The sequence below is a fragment of the Otolemur garnettii genome, unplaced genomic scaffold (genome assembly GCF_000181295.1).
Source record: "Otolemur garnettii isolate 467f Iridium unplaced genomic scaffold, OtoGar3 scaffold00037, whole genome shotgun sequence".
Taxonomy (NCBI): Eukaryota; Metazoa; Chordata; class Mammalia; order Primates; family Galagidae; genus Otolemur; species Otolemur garnettii.
This window is the reverse complement of record NW_003852432.1, coordinates 15,599,911-15,613,718: the sequence shown is the minus strand read 5'-3', so window position 1 is coordinate 15,613,718 and position 13,808 is coordinate 15,599,911. Positions and strand designations below refer to the sequence as shown.

General features: G+C 41.2%; 1 protein-coding gene across 1 annotated transcript in view; it reads right to left on the bottom strand.

Annotated features, from left to right (window-relative positions):
• Nucleotides 1-13,808, bottom strand: part of DOCK4 (dedicator of cytokinesis 4) — a 249,780-nt gene that overhangs the window by 105,522 nt on the left and 130,450 nt on the right. The window contains exons 23-24 of the mRNA XM_023513222.1: nucleotides 4,144-4,271; nucleotides 1,364-1,498 (exon numbers count right to left, since the gene is read on the bottom strand). Of these exons, the coding sequence (XP_023368990.1) occupies nucleotides 1,364-1,498; nucleotides 4,144-4,271 (263 nt within the window). The remainder of the gene's footprint in view (nucleotides 1-1,363; nucleotides 1,499-4,143; nucleotides 4,272-13,808) is intronic.

The following is a 13,808-nucleotide window of genomic DNA, read 5'->3' as shown; positions in this document are numbered from 1 at the left end:
AGAAGGTTTAAATAAGATCCAGAGTCTTATAACAATGCCCAGGCTTCAACGGAAAATCACTCATCACATATCAAGAGCCAGAACATCTCAAATTGAATGAAAAGAGACAATCAATAAATACCAACAATGAAATGGCCATGATGTTAGAACTGCTTGACACACACACAAATTAATACAATGTGGTTAACGGATTCAAATGTAAAATACAAAACTATAATACGTTTCAGAAAAAAACACTAGGAGACAGATTTCAAGATATAGGGCTAAGAAAAAAGAGTTCTTAGGCTTGACACCAAAAGCATGATTCATAGAAAAGGAAAAACTAATAAATTGGACTTCACCAAATTAAAAACGTTTGCTCTACAAACTCTGTTAGGAGGATCAGAAAACAAGCTATAGAGTGGGAGGAAATACTGTCAAACCACATATTAAAAAAAAAACCCTGGCATCTAGAATATATAAAGAACTCTTAAAACTCAATGGTGAAAAAGTAATCAAATTAAAAATTGAGAAAAAGACATGAAAAAACATTTCGCTGAAGAGGATATATAGATAGATGGTAAATCAGTATGTGAAAAGATGTTTAGCTTCATAAGCCATTCGGGAAATGTAAATTAAAGCCACAAGAAGATAGCACTGCATACCTATCAGAATGCAACCTACTGCAAGAAAAGAGACATGGCTACGTCTGCTAACGGTGCTAAGGAAGTGGGCCATTCATAGGCTGCACATATGGGAAACATAGCAAAGCCAGTATTTTCCATAGTGACTGTACCATTTTATATTCCTGTAAACATTTACACGTAAATATATAGGTAAAGATATATCTAAACTACTAGATATACTATTTCTTAATATTTTAAATGAATCATGTTATATTAGATTCATAAAATAGTGGTGCTTGAAAGCATCTTAGAATTGGCCAAGTCAAACCTTCTTGAGGAACCAGGGCTATAGAAGTTAAGCTCTGAACTTGTCATAGCAAAAAATTCAGAACTAAAACTCAGGGCCACTGACTCCCATGGTTCTGTTTCACTGCTCTCATTGCATCAAACAATTAGCTAGATGAAGAGAGACTGAGAAGTTACCAAGTTGACTGGGGATATAAAATCACAGATGATTTAAACTGGCCAAGTACAAACTAATACCAAGGTTGGCCTTTGGTTTAAAAATTGCTTATTCCAAGAGCCTAATTAACAAACATTCTTCATATTTTGGTTTCCTCATAAAATGAAGGTAACTGCATATGAATGTGAAATGCTCTTAGGTTACCCCCCATGGCTGCATTTCCCAGAGTGCTATGCAAGTCAGCCGCAAAGTGGCTGAAGCCTTGCTCCGGGTGCCATCTGCTTTGTGATCTTACAGTGACATCCTGGAACTGGAGCCGCATTGCTGAGCTGGACGGCTGGGGACGGCTGGTGATCTCCAATATGGTTCTCAGCAGGATGTCCAGCAGGCTGGCCACAATCACATCTATTTCCTCCAACACAGATTTTTCCTTAAGAGAAAAAAAAAATTTGTTCAGAAGATTGGCACTTAATATGCATATTAATCTTGTTTTAATGGAAAAGGGGAAAAAGTTCATTTCCAACTATAGAATTCAAAGAGTCAGAAAATTTGGGACCTTGAAAGGCCTGGACATCACCTAAGCAAATGATCTTCTTTTACAGAAAACAAACGCATAAAGAAACTAATGGCTTTCCCAAGAGTTTAAAGCTAGGCTGTGCAATGGATACCTAGGATATAAATAAAAAGGTGGGTGATATGGAAGGCCCAGCAGACTATTTCAGAACACCAGCCATGAGCCTGAGAGGACATGTGACCGTGGGCAAGTTCCTTGGACACCTTAAGTTTGCCTCTCTGGGCTTAGCTCCTCACTAAAAGTCTGTTCTGGTTCTTAAAGTCTGTAACTCCTGGGTTCCTGATCGTGCTCACATTTACTCTTCTCATCATCTAGAATTGCACCCATCATTTTCCAAAACTTGATTTTAAGTGCAAATGACTATTCCTAGAAAAATGTTTTTTAAAGATCCCTATAGGTAAATATTAGGAAATGGCATTCAGCCTAGGCAAAGCCTTAGCTAGGGTGCACCTAAGGTCAGCAGCCATGGTAGGGAATGCTTTTCTAAAGCAAAGATAATCCTATCCGAGCCTCAGGTCTTGAGAGAGAAACCCAAATCACTCTGCACAGACTATAAGTATGCAGTGAATTTGGGTTCTTACTGAACCTACACAAAACTTCACAAATGCTTCTGATCAAGATCACTCTTTGCAAAGAATCCTTTTAAGAAAGTGTGAGTTCGAAAGAGCCTTTGGCTAGGGTTTTATGATAAATTTCCTTACACTTGCAAGAAAACCACCAAGGTTTCTTCCCTAGTGAATTGGTTTCTGCTCTGAGTTCCTTATTAGCTAAGTCCAAAAACTAATTGCAACTTCCAAATTGAAACAGACAAGGAGAAATAAAAAGTCACCTTCACCATTGCTGATATATTTTCAGTTTTGTTTAGTGAACTATTCAGCTTATTTTTTACTATCTCAGCAATTATAATTTGGAAGAATATTCCAACTAAACATGTTATGACTATGTTTTACTGAACTGTATAGAAGAAATTTTAAAAATTGAACTAATACCGTCTCCATCTTACCACTGTTCTATCCGGTTCCAGAATTACTCTGGGGGGCTGAATCAGAGGGTTGGTAAAAGTCAACTGTCCCTTTCAGTGTAGGCTCCTCTCATCATACATTTAGAGGCAGAGCATCTAGCCCTTTCTTTCTTTTTCTTTTTTTGCAGTTTTGGCCAGGCCGGGCTTGAACCCACCCCCCACCCCCCCACTCCACCGCCACCACCACCATCACCACCATCACCTCCACCACCACCACCTCTCCCCCCCACTCCACCACAACCACCACCACCACCACCACCACCCCATATACGGGGCCAATGCCCTACTCCTTGAACCACAGGTGCCAACTGTAGCCCTTTCCTTTCAAGTGCCAACTCGGCCTTAATTCCAACACTTCCACTGGGAGCCCAGGCCAACTCACTGATCTTGAGAAGCTGATCTAAGTAAGAGCGATGAAACTGGAAACCATAGCACAGAGGTAATAGGGAAGGAGAGAAACAGGAGTCTCCATACTCACTGCCAAACTCTGCTTATTACCTATTACCTCTGCTAATTACCTAATACCTCTGCTTATTACCTAACACCTCTGCTATTAAACCTATTACCTATAGCATTGGTTCTCAACCTTCCTAATGCCGCGACCCTTTGATACAGTTCCTCATGTTGTGGTGACCCCCAACCAAAAACTTATTTTCACACAAATTTCACATAATTTTATGGTTGGGGGTCACTACAACATGAGGAACTGTATCAAAGGGTCGCGTCATTAGGAAGGTTGAGAACCACTGACCTATAGCATAATGCTGAATTAACACTTGCAGATTGACACAACTGTGACAGGACATTCTCCGTATGTGGATTTCACATCAGACCCCAGAGCCATGAACATGAACAATCTGAGCTATGTCACTTCCAAGCCTGCATGCAGTTTTTCTCACTTTGCCCTGCACTCTCCTGTGCTGTGGAACTGTATCAAGAGTCAGGCAGTTGGACAGGAATCCCTGGAGCAGGAACAATTTAGAGATCACTGTTGGGGCCATCTAGTGGGTGAAATGCAAGATATCCCTAATCTGCTAGGGCTATCCTTTGCTTCTGTGATTTCCAGGGTACCCAGCCCAAGGCTATGACCAAAATCTGAGTATCACGACATAGCCCTTCACAGAATGAGCCAAAAACGACTTCACTTTGCAAGCAGTAATTTATTCTTGCCACAGAGCATTCATCATATCAAGATTAAAGGCACATGTGGGAGGCTTTGAGATTTCTAATTTTTCTCACTTGCTATTCAGTTCCTCCTTGAAATGCTAGTTTAGGGAGCCTAGGTTATTTGGGGTTATAGCAATCCCACAAAGTTAAAAAAAATTCCTTCCAGCATGAAGTAAAAAGTCCAGCCCAGCTGGAAATAAAAGTGAGAGGCTCAGGGTGGTTTCCTACAGGGGGGTTTCTTTGTAGACATTTACAATTTTATTTCCAGAAGCCATTTGATAGAAACTACATACTATGACCTGTATTTACTTACTGAGCTATTTTTCTTGATAAGACAAAATACGTTGCTAAGGATACGTGCACACACGATCAGGTCCTTCTGTTCTTGCAAGTGAATGTGGAGATGATGTAACACGACAGGCAGGAGAATGTACCGGGAATCTGAAGAGAGAAGAGTCATTAGTGTCACATCTGTTGGAGTCCCACGCACACATTGGGCAAATTGTTATCTACTTTTTAATCCAATTTTAATTGTTAAATTATTAACACATGTAGTTATAAAAGTACTAATTCTACAAGGTTTATGTTGAAAAACAGTAATTTCCCAGTCCATGATTTAAGAGGCCTTTAACCCTTTTAGTTGAAATAAGTACCTTTCCCTCTCTGTTGTTTTCTAAAACTATATTTGAACATCAATTTCTAAATTGCACGCTTCTTTTGCAATTTCCTGAATTTTCACGGACATACACCATCTACTGACTTCCTACTCTGACAGACTTCGTTTTGTTCATCCCCTCTCTGAGCCTTTCAAAACAATTATATTACAATTTCTGGCTAAATTAACATTATGGTTTTGCTGCCATTTTGATTTCGTTTTTTTGAGACAGAGTCTTACTATGTCACCCTTGGTAGAGTGCTGTAGCGTCATAGCTCACAGCAACCTCAAACTTTTATTCTTAAGCAATTCTTTTGCTTCAGCCTCCCAAGTAAGCTGGGACTACAGGTGCCCACCACAACACCTGGCTATTTTTTGGTTGTCGTTGTCATCGTTGTTTAGTTGGCCTAGGCTGGTTTTGAACCCACCAGCCTCGGTGTATGTGGCCGGCACCATAACTACTGTGCTACAGGCACCAAGACTGACATTTTGATTTCTAACCCTTTGTATATGACTGCATTTTTGCTTTATTTTGTTTTTCTCTCTGAAAGGTTTTGGGAAATTATCTTTATCCTTGGTAATTTTACATTTTATGATATGTGCCTTGCCTTGACCCTTTCAATTTATAAACACACGTCATATGGGAACTTGCCTTGAATTATTTCTAAGATTATTTCCTTCCTCTATTTTCGTTTTTTGCTTTTTTGTCCTCTGTCTGGAACTTCAACTGCATTTATATCATAAGTCTCTTGAATTATCTTCTATTTTTCTCAAACTTTTTCCATTGTCGTGTCCAATTTTCTGGGTGATTTCTGTACTTTATCTTCCAATCCTTTTATTCAATTGTATTATCTGTGCTATCACATAGTTTATTGCCAATAGTCTTCTTATTCCCAAGGCCAGTGTCATGGTCGTGCAACCTGTGTAGTCACACACTTCCCTATGCTCAGAAGGGCCTCAGGCTTGGTATAACGTTCTGTGGCCGCCATTTTAAAATTCTTAATTTCAAACAAGTCTTGCATTTTCATTATGTAGCCAATCCTATTTCTTTCTCTCTCTCTCTCTCTTTTTTTTTTTTGAAATAGTGTCTCATTCTGTTGCCTGGGTTAGAGTGCAGTAGCGTCATCACAGCTCAATGCAGCCTTGAACTCCTGGGTTCAAGTGCTCTTCTTGTCTCAGCTTCATGAGAACGTGGGACTATAGGCATGTTCCACCATGCCTGACTAATATTTTTCTTTGTGTAGAGACTTGGTCTCACTATGTTGCTCAGGGTGGTCTTGAATTCCTAGCCATAAGAAATTCTCCCGCCTTAGCCTCCCAAAGTGTTGGGATGACAGGCGTGAACCACTGCACTCAGCCTGAATGTTTTCTTTTTATAGCTTAACATTCTTTTTTCATGACTATGTTCTCATCTCTCTCTCTCTGGGAAAACTGGATATAATTTTTGATGGTTTTTTGCTCTCTGAATTATCTTTTTCTTTCAAATTACTTTTTCTGTTTCTTCATTTGGTCTTCTGCCTTTCACATTAGAACTTTTCCTCCAGGATCTGGTGATCTTGCATTGTCCATTCATTTTTTACAAGTGAGGCACTAAGATGTTACCTGGGGGGAAAGATAATAAAACCTCTGTGTGCCTAGGCAAGCTTGTGGACAGGGGAAGTGTCCCTGCAGGATAGGAGGTATTCAATGGAACATCAGGATACCACCCATTGTTCAGCATCTAGGATGTACATCACTGCAGGACGAGATGCACCCAGATGTCCCCCACAGTTCACAATCTGAGACGTTTTCTCTTGGGTTGCTCAGTTTCTCTTGGAAGCTCAGAAGGAATTGCTTCCCTCCTCTCTGAGGAGTATGAACCCATCTTTAAGGGACGTGAAATCAAGAAATGAAGTGACTGTGAAGGGTCTCAATGTTTAATTGTAAGGTCTTGTCTATAGAATGAGGACTCATCTCCAAATTTAGCTGTGTCTGACATGCCTGAATCCACTCTATAACTCATTCATTTTCTCTACAGAGGAAACTTTCAATTTTTTGACATAACAGAGGAGGGGACTGGCAATGAGCAGGGTACTAACTACGCCTTATAAAGATTTCTAGACCAATTTCTTATGCATAACACCGTTAATCTTCAGAGATGCCTGATATTTTCCATTCCAGGTCTATTCTGTACCTTCCTGAGGGTTCAGTGATATAAATTAGCCTGCTCCTTGGCTGAACTCTAATACCACACTCACTGTGCCCATGTTTCAATCTTTTCCTCTTTGCCAAGTCAATTGCCATGTGCTTTTACAAAAATTGCTGCTATCTCTTATGCGTCATATTTTTTTCTTCCATTCTCTTAAACCCATGAGCTTACACCTTTTTAAAAAATTCCTTTATAGACATGGATACAAAAGCCCTTTTCAAAACTTTAGCACCTCAATTCCAACAGTTAAAGTTGATGTCTGATCACCCTCAATAATTTTAGTGGGTTCCCCAGCCTCCACCACCACCCAGGAGGTATCTGATCACCTTGGCTTGCCTTCAGCAGGAATCCTGTTCTGTCGGTTTAACCTGAATCTTTCTTACACCTGATGTTTCCTCTTAGTAATTTCCTATCCATCAATACTTCCCTTCCACCACACCCCTGTTTCTTGGCTATAAATCCCACTTGCTCATGTTTTGCCCAATCTTTCTCCCCATTGCAAAATCCCACTGCGGTGGTCCCTACACCTATCACCACAACCCTCGCCTGAGTAAAGTCTGCCTTACCATCTACAACAAGTGTCACTGAATAATTTTATCTTTAACAGGGCCCAAGGCAATTCAATGGAGAAATGATAATTGTTTCAACAAATGTTGCGAGAACAATTGGATACTCATATGTAAAAAAATAAAGGAAGCCCTGCCTTTACGTCACACTAAATGCAAAAATTAACTTGGATGGATCATAGGCCTACATTGCAAAGTCTGAAAGTATAAAAGTCCTGGGAGAAAACATAGGAGAAAATTCTAGTCACCCTGAGTTAGATAGAGATTTCTTAAACAAAAGCACAAAATACCAAGGAAGAGAATGATAAATTACACTTCATCAAAATTCAGATTCTACTTGACTTGTACCACTGACCCTGTTCAAGGAAACCTATTTGATGCCTCTTTTCTATTTATGGACCCAAGGATCAAACTACCTAAATGAGAATTCCAGTGTGGTCAATATTCTAGCCAGTGATTTTTTCATCTGTAAAATGGGAATAGTGACGGCACCTCTTGCTGGGATTGTTTTAAGAATTGCCTGAGCCAGCAGTACCTGGAATGCAGTGAGAGCTATAGAAGCAGTGATTATCCTCCTTTCTTCCTTTTCAACTTCTTCCTATACCCATCAGTAAAAGTGAGTCTGTATCCTAATAAAAGTCAAGAGGAAGGCACACAAAGCATCCACAACCACAAAAGGGTCTTTTCTCAGTGCATACTTGATTTTTTAAAATTGTCTTCTTGATTTCTTTTAGGAGTTACATTTGGAGTCTACGTTTCCTTTGATGTCTGCCATTGGGCTACTAGACCCAAGGAGTTCTGGCCTTAAGTTTACCCTCAAAACAAATGAAATAAGGCCCAGGCATTCCAGGCTTTAAGAAAACAAACACAGAATATTAAAATCCAAACTTGTAAACTAATCCATTGCAGGCTTTCTTTAAACAGTAAGCCTCACCAGGGAACTTAAATACTTATTTACAAATCAATTACTTGACAAAAAGAACCAGGGGGAAAAAAATTCTGAAAACTTAAGTGCCAGGAGTCACTACCTAGTAATGTTTAATTAGAAAGGAAGATAAAGCTTATCTGATATGCTCCTGCAGCTAGGAGGATTTGATTTCTAAAAATTCAATTTGCAGCCCACTGTTAAGAAAATACCTACTGCAAAAAAAGTAAGTAAGGTAGACAAATAATTCGTGTGTGGCATGTATAAAAAGAAATATAGGACTATCTAGTCTGCAGATGTGCTTTTTCTCTATTACTAGGCCAATGTCAGCTAGTATAAATGACAGAATTGGTGGGTAAATGCCAAACAAGCTGACAGGTTGAAATGCTAATTATTACCTTTAAAAGTAAACACCTGGACCCATCAAGCAGGCCCTTCTAAAAGCAAAGAAACAAACAACACCCCCGTCCCTAGTTGAACATATACTAACTTCCCATGGGCTTAACCATAGAATCGACCCTGCAGGTTTTGTCCTTGAAAGTGTCCACACATTCACACTCCATGTCTCAGATACAGCTCACTGCGTTATGCATCTCCCTGAGTCTTAAAAGGAATTACTGTCACTGGCTTTTTCCTTTGTCCCTGCACACGAGGGGGTATAGCCGGCTCCCCTTAGTAATTCACAAAGGGCCTGGGGCAAGGAAAGAGGAAGCACAGCTAAGAAATGCTGGTAGATTCCTCCTTCAGGTTAATTTTGAGGAAAGTCACACTTTTCCCTCCTCTATGACAAGCTTTGGATAAGGATTTTTGATGTCCACACCTGTCCACAAAGCAGGTAGTTCTGTAAGTCCCTTGGTGGCACACAAGAGTCACCAGTTACCTTCCCTAAACTGGGCTCCAGCATGGGCTGGACCTGAGCAGACACCAAGGCAGCTGCCGTAGGGCTGCATCGGAGGAGAAACTGTTGACAGGGGACAGGAGGACGTGGGGCGACATAGCTTTGCACATAGCAGAGCTGTGGACTACAGGAAGCCTGACATCAGAGCTAGGTCAGGCTGCTGTGATCAAAGCCACCAGGGATTGAACTGCCAAGGTCACAGATAGCCACAAAACCTGCAAACAAGCCCTTCAGATACTGGCTTACAGATAACAAGCACACAGAGAGGAAAGGACTGCAGATTCAGGGGCCGGATTCTCACGCACACACCAGATCACAAAGGAAAGCAGCAGTGGAAGGCTGAGGGAGCCCTGGGTGTGGGGTTCACAGGTCTCACTGCTGGCTTCATTTCTGGACACCTCCTCAGGCATTCTTCTGTGAACTCCTTAACTTCTGTCAGCTGTAACCTCCCCTGGACTGTGACTTCAACCTGCAGCCCCGCTCTGTTCTGTTGTCACACTCACACTGATCCTTAGTTCAAAAGTTGTCTTTCCAATATGATTTTCATTATTCCAAATGCACATAATTTCTTTAGTAGCTTTTGTTGCTATATCCTGATCCCTAGCCCAAGACTCCAAAGTCTTCACAAAACACTGAATACCTGATCCCTAGCCCAAGACTCCAAAGTCTTCACAAAACACTGAATACCAATCTACATAGTTTCCGAGTGTTACTGTGTCCTTCAGCTTTGGTCAGAGGGCCTAGAGCAGGGATTTTCAACCCTGTACCTTGACAATTTTTAAAGATCATTAATTACATTATTTTCAAGAGAAGTTCAAAACATAGCATATTCTCTTTTTCACTCCTTGTTTCAACATAATTTAAGTGTGCTGTGGAAGTTTAACTATAGGTTCAAGTGTGCTGTGAGATAAAAAAGGCTGAAAAACACTGCCCTAGAGTTTGACCCTGGGGGTGTAACTTAGGAGGTGATTCAGTCCCCCTGCCCGTTCTGCCCAGTTTTGAAATTGTCTACTGATCCTTACTTAACCTAGCTTGAATCTTCCCATGATGTTATTTCATTCCCTTCTTCAGTGCTGATGTGAGTGTGTGTTCTTCATTCTGTCTTCTCTGTTGTTAATTTCCAATCCGAGCTCAACCCTGACCGTGCTGCAACCCTGCTGGTTCCTCCCCACGCTTCCTCTGCACTTTTCTTCTTGGGATTTCTGAAGGTTAATTTTGATGTGTCATGTTGACTAGGCCCAGATATTTGGTTTAATATTATTCTGGATGTGTCTGTGAGGATGGTTCTAGATGAGAATAACATTGGAACCGGGAGACTGGCAAGAGGAGACTGTCCTCCCCAGTCTGTTAAAAGCCTGAATAGGAGAAAATGCTCAGTAAGACACCATTTGTTCTTTCTGCCTGTCTTTGAGCTGGGACACGGGCTTTCTCCTGCCTGTGGATGTGGACTTGAGCTAGAATTTACACCATCAGCTCCCTTTCTTCTTAGGCCTTTGGTCTCAGATTGCAACTATGTCAACAGTTCTTTTAATTCTCTAGCTTACTGATTGTAGATTTTGTGATTTCTTGGCTTCCATAATCAGGCAAGCCAATTCCTTACTTAATACACACACATGTATATGAGGATATACATCCTATTGGTTCTGTTTCTCTGGACAACCCTGACTAATGCAGGATTCTAGTACAACGCCAACCTTTAAAACTTCCAACATTTCCTGATGGGACTGTAACATGTTGGGTCTTTTTCTCCAAAATGTTTTGAGATTTACTTTCTTAAAATGGGAACCAACTGTACTCTTTACTTCTCTCTCTGCCTAAAATGAACCATTTAGAAAATAAGGCCACTAACTCAGATTCTTCTTACTTCCATATTACTAACCAGGTCTTTTTGATCAGAAATGAACTCAGAGTTCATTTATGTTCAGAGAAAAGGGACTATCATTAAGGCAAGTTAAGAATTAAGCGCTCTGTCTTTGGCTGAATACATATCTCACTGATGCATTATAATGCCCTGATCCCTACTTTATCTCATTCCCATTTCAGATTTAAAATTCTAATCAGGAAAGTGTCATTTGTAACTTCCATCTGGTCAGGATGCTTACACTCACACAACTGTAGCACTTCTGTTTCAGTTTTATTTTATTTCCAATAAATAAATAAAAACCAGGCTCAGTGCCCATAGCTCAGTGAGTAGGGTGCTGGCCACATATACCAAGGCTGGTGGGTTCGAGTCTGCCCCGGGCCTGCCAAACAACAATGACAACTGCAACCAAAAAACCAGGTGTTGTGGCAAGTGCCTATAGTCCCAGCTACTGGAGAGGCTGAGGCAAGAGAATAGCTTAAGCCCAAGAGTTTGAGGTTGCTGTGGGCTGTGACACCATAGCACTCTATGGAGAGTGACACAGTGAGACTCTGTCTCAAAAATAAATAAATAAAAATAAAAACTTTATATTTCTGAGTGTTTTTCACCTTCTCATATGGAGCTAAGCCATCACACCACTTTTGAATCTGTTTCTTTCACCTCTGTGGGATAGGTGAAATAATGGTCCCCCAAAGATGTCCATGCTGTAATTCCCCAAACCTGTTAATATGTTTTGCTAAAAGAGACTTTGCTGATGTGATTAAGTTAAGGATCTTGAGATGGAGAAATTTTCCTGGATTATCTAGGTGGGCACAGTGTAAATGCAGGAATCCTTATAAGTGAAAGAAACAAAGGAATCTGAGTGAAATTTGAAGATGCTCCACTGCTGGCTTTGAAGGGGGAAGAGCGGAGGGGCCACAAGACAAGGCATGTGGGCAGCCTCTAAAAGCTACAAAAGGGCTAGAAAAGGACTTGCTGCCTAGGTTCTCCAGAAAGGAATACAGCTCTGGTAACATCTTTATTTTGGCCCAGTGGAAACCATTTTGGACTTCTGCTTTATAGAACTGTACCATAAGTTTATGTTGTTTAAAGCTACTAAGTTTGTACGTATTGTTACAGCAACAATGGGAAATGACTACACCATAACCATACCTAAAACATGGGTCTTATTTCACCATATTTTTGTGATGTTATTTATTAGTGTTTATAGTAATTATTTTTTGTTTGCTTTACCCATTCTTTGTCACCTGGATATAGTTACCTATGGAAAAATATGATAGAAAAAGGGGTAGCCAATTCCAAAATCTCTTAAAAAACTTTGTCTATTGTAAGAACTATGTGGAATTTTGTTCTTTATTTTTTATTTTTAGGAAGAGGTTAAAAGCGCTTGTCTTAACCCATTCACCTGCTATTCTGAGTGGACGTCCTCTGGGACCTCTTTAGTATGTTTCTTCATTTATAGAGTTTCGTGTTATCTTACCCCTTTTCTGCTTCCCTTTCCTGTTTGACAGACTCTGCCTATTTTTGTAGAAAGTACCATGCCCTTGTGGGGGGCACACTCCCTCTTACCCCCACCCCAAGATACACATCCTCTTCTCTGGCATTGTCTGTGCAGCCTACTATTTGTACTGTGCATCTTATTTTCCTTTTATCTCTTTCTTCTACTGGATAGCACAGGCATGTCCTCCAATTCCTTAAATTCCCAATTTCTCACTTAGAACTTCGAAAGCACTATAAACACTTTCCAGGTTTCCCTGACACTGTCCTGGAGCCCTGTGTGATTTGGACACAGGGTACTTTGAGCCTTGGAAAGCTCTCAGCAACACTTCCTGTTTTTCCCCATGAAGAGAGGCTCCTTCCTGATGGGTTCTGCCCTGCCATTTATACACGACTGTCTCTGTTTTCTTCCCTGATGAGTCAGTGAACACCAAGCCAAGCTGCAATCCTGCCGGGGCAGCGACAGAAGCCTTTCCTCTCATGAACATCTGTGTGTGTTTCTCAGTGTTCCCTCAGTCGTGAGCTGGTTCTGCTTCTCCATGACCATCCTCCCCGATGAGTGTCCCACATAACACAGCAGGCAGGATTCCTACTCCACGCCACCAGGTCACATTCACCAGCTCCCCAATATTGGCCTGAGCCTCACTTTCAGGATGCTGGCACAGACCCTGCAGTGTCCACACTTCCCGGATCTCGTGAGTCCTTCCAACCCTTACCCTAATAAATATTCACATTGACTCTCACAAAGACCCAAAATTCTTGCTCCTGGATTGCAGCAGCTTCTTGTCAAGTCTCTCTCTAGTCCTGATTTCTCTATGGCCCATAGAGTATCAGGCACCAGCTCAGAACTGGGTCCACAGGCAGAGAATATCTCTCAGATGCATACAAGGAACGCCATCATCCAAAATAATTTTCTTCCATTTGAAAACAATTTTAATTACCTGTGTTGCTCTTTTTGTGTAGGACTTTAGCCTAACAAAGAATTATCTGGCAGTAGGGGAGAAATATGGCAGATATCACCCTTTCCTCTGAGATAGGAATGATTTTTTTCTAGTTTGGTAAAAGCAGAGTTGGTGCCTGAGTTAAACTGGGTTCCTGGTCAGAAGTACATCCCATCTATACTGCCTGTCCCCAACCCTGGAGGGAGTCCCCATTCTCTGCAACAGAACCCCTAGAGCTCTAAGCAGCATAGTATAGAAATCACTGTAAGAAATATCTTTTCGGCTCAGCACCTGTGGCTCAAGTGGCTAAGGCGCCAGTCACATACACCTAAGGTGGCAGGTTTGAATCCATCCCAGGCCCGCCAAACAACAATGATGGCTGCAACCAAAAAATAGCCAGGCGTTGTGGCGGGCACCTGTGGTCCCAGCTACTTGGGAGGCGGAGGC